The 10,547-nt window shown below is 42.1% G+C and overlaps 1 protein-coding gene across 1 annotated transcript in view; it reads right to left on the bottom strand.

Moving 5' to 3' along the window:
• LOC136868845 (free fatty acid receptor 4) overlaps positions 1–2,828 on the bottom strand; it is a 91,750-nt gene extending 88,922 nt beyond the window's left edge. Inside the window, exon 1 of the mRNA XM_067144806.2 lies at positions 1,516–2,828. Coding sequence (XP_067000907.1) covers positions 1,516–1,860 — 345 coding nt within the window. The 5' untranslated portion in view covers positions 1,861–2,828. The remainder of the gene's footprint in view (positions 1–1,515) is intronic.
• Between the last annotated feature and the right edge of the window lie 7,719 nt (positions 2,829–10,547).

Here is a 10,547-nt window from a genome sequence, read left to right on the forward strand (position 1 = left end):
TTCTTCATACCCCGCCCCCTAGCGGTTTAACGTTGCTCTGACACATACAAGGTTTCGGTGACGATGGGATGGGGAAAATTTGGTAGCGGTCGTAGTCTTAATATTAAGTTACAGCTCCGGCAGTGGTAAAGTGTGAAACCGGGAAGTGCGAGAAAACCAGGGCTACCACTATATCCCGAAAGCACGACCTGTTCAGCTTAGCCTACTCGTTCGGTCAAAGCGTGATCTTCTGTATATCTACTGTACACGGGAAACAAAAATATCGATCATGACGTCTTGGATGCTTGGGGCGTAACAACCGAGTGGTTTTACTCCTAGTTTCTCACTAAAGTGGCCGCGATTCAAATCCCGGACAATGCATGTCTAAGTTTCGTACTTAGTCGGGAGGCAGCTACAGCTGAGATACCCAAAGTCCCAGTGGTTCTGAGTTCAAATACTATCTGCGCACTTTTTAGCGATAGATTTACACCCTAGTGCTGAAGCGTTCGACCTCGGCAATCTTCGAGATTCGTACTGGCAATCTTTGAAACACAAACTATGAATCGCTTATGCATCGCTGTACGACGCCTGGAGTACATACCTACTAGTACTGTTGTTATTTACACAGCAAAGCCAAACTATAGAATTCACTCTAGGAATAAGATTCGCATCGAGAAATGTTATATAATGTTATATAATGCGTGTGTGACACAGTTGTTGGCTTAAAATAACAAAGGTTTAGAAAATTCATATCGATCGATCATATTAACGATTCAATTCAGATTTCATTTCCATTCAGTTGGCAGTACTAACGGAACCGTAAGAGCTCCCTCCTTACTCCTCAAACCCGTACACAAATCTATCGCTAAAAAGTGCGCAGATAGTAAAACTGGTGGTCTCAAGGCTATGATCACGATGTCAACAGTCACGTAAATATAACCATTCTTGGTTTGTACCTTTTATATTTAAAGAATATAGAGAATAGGAAGATGTAATAAGTGATATTATTATTATTATTATTATTATTATTATTATTATTATTATTATTATTATTATTATTATTATTATTATTATTATTATTATTATTTTAAATTCTTTCAACTACTATTGGTATTGGAGTACCGCAACTTTGCCATGAAAAGAGAGCTCTTTAACCTGTCAAAAGATATACTGACAAGGATCTATTGTATTTAAGTACTTATATGTCCATCGATTGGACTAGAATTAATTACGGTACTGCAGCTTCTAGTGTAAGCTACGGTACTTTGTTGGTCGAATTACAAAATATAAAGGAAGGACTTGAATTCAGTTTTCAGTGGATACGATAGTTAGGACTATCAACGGGTTGGAAGAAAATATGACTCCCAAGGAAATGAAAAGACAGAGAAATTTGCAAAAAAATGAACTGGTAATTTGAAGTTGTACGGAGATTTGTGGAGATACGTTCACGGCTGTGGAGTCAACCGAAAAGAATAAGAAGATTTTGACTACCTTCATAAATAAGTACATAGAATGAATGCCATGGCTTACACTCACCTGAGAATATGGAAGTATCCGACACACGATGTCCCCCATCGTCCATTCTGTACTTAATCTGGAGGCAGCTACAGCTGGGATCCCCAAAGCGAACACGAGGTCAGCCGCGGCCAAGTTCAGCAAGAAACAATTAGTGACAGTCCTCAGCTCTCGGTACCGTAAAACCGCCGCCGCGATACTAATGTTAGCAAGCAGCGACGACAGGAAGATGAAGAGAAGTAGCGATACTTCAGCGACAGCTGCCCCTCGACGATCACCGAACTCTGTGTAGAAAGTGAAGAAATACCTGGGTCCCCATCCACCGAGTGTATCATTACCGAACACGTAGCTGGAGTTCACAGCCATGATAACACTTCACATCGGCACTGAACAATCCTGATCACTTGTTTCTCTCTTGTCGAGTTAGAACTGCTTCATGCATGCGGTACCACTTTCACTCAAACGGTTCCCAACTATTTGCATACGCAGAGATGTCATACGTGTAAGGTATTTCATATTATCTGCTTAAAAGCATCATTAGAAGCATGTCATGTAATTGCTCGATCACTTCTAGGTGATTAAACAGGTTTCTGTAACTAATATAATTAGAGTTTACAAACAGTAATGGATACGCTGAACAGAAATGTTATTTGATCCGAGGAGACCAACATATTTCACTGTAGTACAAAAAACGACGAACTAGGCTTTTGCATGTTTTAAAATATTTATTAGTTTTCACATCTTAAGTCAGTTTGATAATACTAGACACAATTACTCCTCTCGCAAGGAATACAACACAACACAATTATTCACTTTTTCAAACAATATACACGAATAGTATTTTGATTTCTAGCGTCAAGATAGTTCTTTCTGTTGCCCAAATGATCATAAAATATTCAGTCTTTCTCTCATATATTTTCCAGTTACCACGATGTACTGCTCCTCATGGTGAGTTTATTTATATATCTATTTATCAAAACTGTAGCATTCAACAAGCATCTAAAACTTCTTAAGGAGATTATTATCCGTCATGTACCAACTAAACAAAACACTGCTGCTCAAAGTCGAAGAAAATGAAATGACGTATGGGTTTTAGTGCGGGGAGTGTCCGAGGACAAGTTCGGCTCGCCAGGTGCAGGTCTTTTGAATGGACTCCGCAGGTGACCTGCGTGTCGTAATGAGGATGAAGACGACACAAAGTCGATGATGGGTTATCACAGAGTTCACCGTCGCGCTGTCTCAACCACGTGCACTTCTTACGGCCCGCACGAACAATCTGTCAGCCGGCGAGAGGCAAGGTACTCGCTTCCGAAATGCCTGCAGTAGCGCATGACACTAGCGTGCTTACTGGAGGCCGTGCAGAGTGCGCGCCAAGGGGGCCGTGACTCAACTGGAGAATACGTGACGTCACACGAGACAGCACAGCACGTCACTTCGAGTCACACCGCGCGTTCTTCTCTCTCTCTCTCTCTCTCTCTCTCTCTCTCTCGCAATCAACAATAAATTGTTAATGAAAACTGACACTCACAATTACTCAAATAAATGATAATTGTGAGGCGAGCTAGAATGTCTGTCAGATGGTAGTGCACTGGCTTTCTGATCCTAAGTTCGATTCGAGCTCAGTCTGTTAGTATTTGAAGGTGCTCAAATATGCCACCTTCATGTCGGAAGATTTTTCGGCATGTAAAACAACTCCTACTGGACAAAATTTACGGCATCTCGCCTTCTCCGACAATAACAGAAGTAGCTAGAGAGATTTAAAAACAAAATATTATTATTATTATTATTATTATTATTATTATTATTGTTATTATTATTATTATTTTGCTAGGGGCTTTACTTCGCACTGACACAGATAGGTCTTATGGCGACGATGGGATAGGAAAGGACTAGGAGTTGGAAGGAAGCGGCCGTGGCCTTAATTAAGGTACAGCCCCAGCATTTGCCTGGTGTGAAAATCGGAAACCACGGAAAACCATTTTCAGGGCTGCCTATAGTGGGATTCGAACCTACTATCTCCCGGATGCAAGCTCACAGCCGCGCGCCTCTACGCTCACGGCCAACTCGCCCGGTATTATTATTATTATTATTATTATTATTATTATTATTATTATTATTAATACCGAGCGAGTGGCTGTGTGGTTTGGTTCACTTAGCTGTCAGCATACATTCGGGAGATAGTGTGTTCGAACCCCACTGTCGGCAGTCCTGAAGATAGTTTTCTATCGTTTTTCATTTTCACACCAGGCAAATGCTGGGGCTGTACCTTAATTATTAAGGCCACGGTCGCTTCCTTCCCACTCCTAGCGCTTTCCTACCCCCAACGTCGCCACAAGACCTATCTGTGTCGGTGTGATCTAAAGTATATTGTATATATATCATCATCACCGTCGTCGTCGTCGTTCGTGATTAGCGTAGTGACGTAGCCGCTGACTTTCCATTCGGACGGCCGAGGTTCGATTTTCAGTCGATCCTGGGTTGGAATCTTCAAGTGAAGAATCATGTGGTTCAGGAAGGTTACCTGGCTCTCAACCTTCGGCCAAAATGCAAAAAGACCAGGATGGCTCAAGTGACAGCAGAAAAACTTGATATAAATATTTTTTTTCTCACAATTTGATTTACGTTGCACCGAGACAGATAAGGTAGGAAAGGGCTAGGAGTGGGAAGGAAGCGACCGTGGCCTTAATTAAGGTACAGCCCCAGCATTTGCCTGGTGTGCAAAATGACAAACCACGGAAAATGGAGAGATAAGTTAAAAATATAATTATTTTTTCAGAAGGAGGGCTTTAGCGTCCCTTCATTTGCTAATTTAATCACTCTACTGAACAGTAGGACAAAACAAGATAAGTGAAAAATTATGTAATATCATGAGAGGAATGTGAGAAAAGAGATCGAAGTAAGGCGAAGAGAGAGAGAGAGAGAGAGAGAGAGAGAGAGAGAGAGAGAGAGAGACGATACATATTAGTGAGAGTTTGCTTAGGAGATATAATAATCTTATTTTTACGTCCCACTAACTACTTCTGACGTCCGACTCGTTGGCTGAATGGTCAGCGTACTGGCCTTCGGTTCAGAGGGTCCCGGGTTCGATTCCCGGCCGGGTTGGGGATTTTAACCTTCATTGGTTAATTCCAGTGGCCCGGGGGCTGGGTGTCTGTGTTATCCCCAACATCTCTGCAACTCACACACCACACACAACACTATCCTCCACCACAATAACACGCAGTTACCTATACATGGCCGATGCCGCCCACCCTCATCGGAGGGTCTGCCTTACAAGTGCTGCACTCGGCTAGAAATAGCCACACGAAAAAAAACTATTTCTGACGGTTTTCGGAGACGCCGAGGTGCCGCAATTTGTCCCGCAGGAGCTATATTATGTGCCAGTAAATCTACCGACACGAGGCTGACGTATTTGAGCACCTTCAAATACCACCGGACGGGGACAAGATCGAACCTGCCACGTTAGAGTCTGAAGACCAGCGCCTCAACCGTCTGAGCCACTCAGCTCGGCGCTTAAGAAGATATCGTAGACTATACTCTACGGCTTAGTTAAACTAGGAAATGCTACATTAAGTGTATGCGTGATTATTCGTGGGATGCATCTTTATTATAAACTGTTATACCTTTCGGCTTTCAATCTGAAAGCCCCTATGAATTAACTAAACGTTACCATAATCCTCTATTCGTATTACTTACCTATGAGCTTGCATTCTGGAGGTGGCGGGTACGATTACGTCGGCACGCTGACCATGTGGAACTGTAAAATCTGCAGGCCATTTGGCTGAACAGTAGCCGTCTTTGTCTGTAGTGCAACGAGTTTGTTGTTTGTTGTACGTCGGTAAATGAATACTTTGGCCTTAGTTGCTGGCCATAAGTGACTAGGAGAGGAGAGTTTTCTGTTCATTCACAATTAAAACAATCTCCTTGAATTACGCACAAATCAGTTTAGTTAAAATTTCGTTCGTTCGTTTTGCCATGGAACAGTCCTCACTTTGCTTCTTATTTTTGTTTCAGAATTCACAGTCGGTGGTTGGAGAAGGTAGGTATGTAGCCATTCAAGAATGATTTTACAAGTTCTACGTGACCTGTACGTGTTTGTATGAGGGAACGGTGACGTAAATCTGTCTGCAAAACATTGGAGAAGGTTGTCTCGTGGCCTACAATACACACACGAGCTGGTTTTCGTCGTAATTGATATTAAATAAAAATGTAGTTGAGATTCCAAAAGGGGTAAAAATAGACTGTCTAGGCCTACTGTTGTCCTCGCTGTTCCAAAAAAGGAGAACTAATATTAGCAGTGTTTATTTGTCGTGTGGCTTTTTTATTGCTGGGAGTGTCTGAGGACATGTTCGGCTCGCCTGGTGCACGTCTTTCTACCTGACTCTCATGGGCGACGTGCGTGTCTGACTATGGGATGATGAAATGAAATGTCGTATGGCTTTTAGTGCCGGGATATCCCAGGACGGGCTCGGCTCGCCAGGTGCAGGTCTTTCTATTTGACCCCTGTAGGCGACCTGCGCGTGGTGATGAGGATGAAATGATGATGAAGACAACACATACACCCAGCCCCCGTGCCATTGGAATTAACCAATTAAGGTTAAAATCCCAGACCCGGCCAGGAATCGAACCCGAGACCCTCTGAACCGAAGGCCAGTACGCTGACCGTTCAGTTAACGAGTCGGATTATGGGATGATGATGACGAGGAAGGGAGAAGGTGAAACCCAGTGTCAGCACATAGCCTACTCCTGTCGAATAACACAAGGGGTCTGTTTAAAGCTTAACGTCTCCATCCGACGGACGAATCACCATCAACAGCGTCATATGCCCTCGCTCCATATGGGCTAAACACTGCGGAGAAGTTTGGAATTGATTCTAGGCTTTTGGCACGCAATCTAGTGATTAGAAATTGTATACCAGCACCTCTCCTACCCTGCCGGCCAACATTCTTATGGTGACATTTTTTCGACCAACGGAACTTGAACCGGCTAAACAAGGCCTCAGTCCACATAGACTTGGCGCCTTAACGAGCCAGTATCAGCAGCGACTATCGTTGTTCTCTTACTTACCGGTGTGTTCATCTTATTGACTATACGATACCGCTGTTAATTACGCGTATTTACTAGGTGTATGAAATATATCTTGTCATATACAGTTTTTGATGATTATTGTTTTACGGGGGAAAACAGCAATATAGCAAAACATTGATCAGCCTGTCCGCCTCCATGGCTAAATGGTTAGCGTGCTGGCCTTTGGTCACAGGTTCGACTCCCGGCAGGGTCGGCAATTTTAGCCATCATTGGTTATTTTCGCTGGCCCGGAGGCTGGGTGCATGTGTCGTCTTCATCATTTCATCCTCATTGCGACGCGCAGGTCGCCTACGGGAGCCAAATCAAAATACCTGCACTAAAAGTCATACGCCATGAACTATTGATCATTGCAGTGACACTGGTCAGCGTCCGACGGTTTCAGCTTTCGCCACCGACTCTGATATCTCTCATATAAACAGCTCATGAGGATGAATAATCCAGTTTCAGCCCACAGTTCAGAATGAAAATTCCTGGACTGGCCTGAAATCGGAACCATGAAGTCCGGTGAAAGATAGACGCTGCGGGGCTGGCGCCGAACATTATGGCCTCGGCTGAAGAGAAAAGGGAGGTCTCGTAAGCCTAATACTCTTAGGGGATAGATGAGAATAACTGTTGATCAAAGAAGGTTGGACGAAACCGACTGCTACAAATACGTAGCAATCAAGTAAGAAGCTTGAAGGATTTATGTGACTGTTGATGTGATCACGCCAGGGGATCTACTGTTTTATGTGGAATGCCAACCAGAGGAATGAGAGGTTTTATTATTAAAATACTAAGTACATTGGTCAGGAGTCCTCCTTCTGTCGCTATGGTGAGAAACTAGAGGAGTATTGGAAGTTATATGCGATTCATGTAGATCCTGGCAGTTTGCACGTCTTACAAGCCCTGAGGCATGAAATATTTTCTAGTGTGTGCTATTGCTGTAACTTAGGCGTATGATTAGACCACAAAGTTGAAAATTTTATTTAGAAATGCACCATCCCAGCATTTTTATGATATGAAGTGGAAAATTAGCAGAAACCTTTTGAAGGATGTAGAACTGCGAGATGATAATCAATCCGCGTCCTGAGTCTGTGCGTGACCGCCGTATTAACCAGAGCTTTAACATACTAAATAACCCTAGTCCAGGGAAGACGTCAAGTGGCCCAAAAATGGCGTTCAAAACATTGTTTGAAATGTGCGAAGAAAGTGTAATAATAATAATAATAATAATAATAATAATAATAATAATAATAATAATAATAATAATAATAATAATAATAATAATAATAATAATAATAATAATAATAATAATAATAATAATAATTGTACCGGGTGGTACACCCCCACGCCGCTAATTCAAACTTTGCGCCAGTTGAAACTCGTCTACTGGAGGAAGTCTGAACTTTATCTACTGTGTTAATTTTCAAGTTTCTCAAAAGATGTCACTACTTGGAAATTTTGAAGTTTCTGAACTGGGTCGTTTTCGATGTATTTTTGTTTTGCCTGTAGTAAGAAGTGTGGACATTCTCTTCCAGATGGCACTACTGAAGAACTACAATTGTGCACCCTAGTGCGAAGTGAAAGAACTATGTTTTTGGAGAAATTTTGAATTCATAAGTTTGTTCTTTGTTAAATTTCTTTCAGTTATTGTTTAAGTTGGCAATATTAACCCTTTCTTTCTGCCAGTTTTGAAACTGGCCAATCATAATTTTCTGTAATTAATTTTCCACCAATAAGGTGTTTCTTCCTCATCTAGTGTAGGGGTTTTCGTCGTTAACCAATAAAATTTTTGTGGGAGGGTGTTCTCATTCCTGAAACGACTCGAACTTTCCACGAGGGTATATAAACTGCTGATTTTCGGGTCTCCGGGCCACTTCAGTAACATCTATCAGTGCGTAAAGTACGTAGCAGGGGGCGGGAAGCGCCTCTTTCTTCGGGCAGCAGTTCAGCCACCAGGTAATGGCCGTTTAATAACTTCTTTTCTTGTCAGCTCAGCAGTTTAACTCTCGGGGCAGGTCCGAAGCCTTTCCACCATGTAACTTTTCCCTAAAATGTAAAGACATTTAGTATCAATTCTATCTTTTAAACTACATATTGGGATAGAGAGTGCTTAACCCTCTCGAGCTCCCACTCATATTGCATTGAGGTGAACTTATTTTCACAACCGTTTCTTCCTTAACGTGATGTAAATTGTTTCCTTCTAAAAGTCACCTCTTTAGTATGGGATTAGCCCTTGCAGTAACGGCCTAGTGCCAAGTAGGTTTTATATAAAGTGTATTAGGAGTGCAAGAACGCCTCCTCTCAAGTTGGTATTTTAGAGGCCATGTAATTTACCTGTTTCTTTACTTAATAGGCCTCAGTAGGTTGGGTATTTTTACCCCTGTTTTCATGTCCTTGGAGGACAACTTGAATGTGGAGTTTGGTGTGGCCTTTGATAGGCTTAAATTTTGAGAGCGAGTTGCTCTTTCTTGAAAATTGAGTTGTTGTATGCCTCGAGGAGGCTTTACCGTGTAAAGAGGAGCAAGTGCTCCTAGGCATGATTGGGGTCCTCTGCCCCTTTGTTGAATTCTGTATATCGTAAGGTTGGGCTTATAGCTCAAGAATTGTGTGTCTGGCTCTCGGACCCCAAATCCTGTAATCACTGTAATTGTACATTTTCGAATTGTGTTTCGGCTACTGAGTACCTGTTTTATTTGTTATTTCTTAGTCTTGAAAAGAAAATATAACCTTGTTAAATTTTATCTTAACTTTAATTCCGTATTTTGAGACCTGTTCACCCCCGCACCTTCTTTCACCTCTGCTAATTCACTATACTCCGTAACAATAATAATTGTTCCGAGGTATCTGTGGAACAGCAGAGGTGAAAGAAGGTGCTGGGATGAATAGGTCTCAACTTACGAAATTAAAGTTAATTTAAAATTTAACAAAGGTTATATTTTCTTTTCAAGATCAAGAAATAACAAGTATGGCAGGTACTCAGTAGCATATTAACAAATTAAGAATGTACAATTACAATTTGTTAATGGACTCGGGCTTCGAGCCCCCAGACACGCAATCCTTGAGCAATGAGCCCAACTTTACATATGAACAAGGTTCAACAAAGGGGCAGAAAACCCCAGTCATGCCAAGGAGCACTAGCTCCCAATTACCCAGTTAAGCCTGCTCGAGGCACACAGAAACCAAATTTAAGAAAGAGCAACCTGCTCACAAAGTTCAAGCCTATTCAAAGGCCACACCAAACTCATCCTTCAAGCTGCCCTCCAGGCACACAAGAACAGGGGTAAAAATACCCAACCTACTGAGGCCTATTCAGTAAAGAAACAGGACAATTACGTGGCCCCAAAATACCAACTTGAGTGGAGGCGTAACTTGCACTCCTAATACACCTTTTTAAAACCTATTTGGCACTAGGCCGCTTATGCAAGGGCTAATCCCATACTACGGAGGTGACACGATAGGAAAACTTTATTACATTACGAAGAGAAGGGAAACTGTTATGAAAACGTAGTCACCTCAAAACAATATGAGTGGGAGCTCGAGAGGGTTGGGCACTCTCTATCCCAATTTGTAGTTAAAGAGACAGAATTTATACCAAGTGTCTTTTACATTTTAAAGGAAAGTTACATGATAAAAGTTTCGAACCTGCCCCGAGGGTTAAACTGCTGAGCTAGCGAGCAAAGAAGTTATTAAAAGGCCATTACCTGATGGATGAACTGCTGCCCGAAGAAAGAGGCGCTTCCCGCCCCCTGCTACATAATCACACTAGGATAGATGTTACTGAAGTGGCCCCGGGACAAGAAAATCAGCAGTTTATATACCCTCTAGACCTTTCATGAATGATAACAACCCGCCCATAAATTTTATTGGATAACAGCAAAAACTAATACACCAGACGAAGAAGAAACACGTTATTGGTGGAAAATTAATTACAGAAATTCCTGATTGGCTACATTCAAAACAGGCGGAAAGAAAGGATTATATTG

Source organism: Anabrus simplex, chromosome 1 (assembly GCF_040414725.1).
Source record: "Anabrus simplex isolate iqAnaSimp1 chromosome 1, ASM4041472v1, whole genome shotgun sequence".
NCBI lineage: Eukaryota > Metazoa > Arthropoda > Insecta > Orthoptera > Tettigoniidae > Anabrus > Anabrus simplex.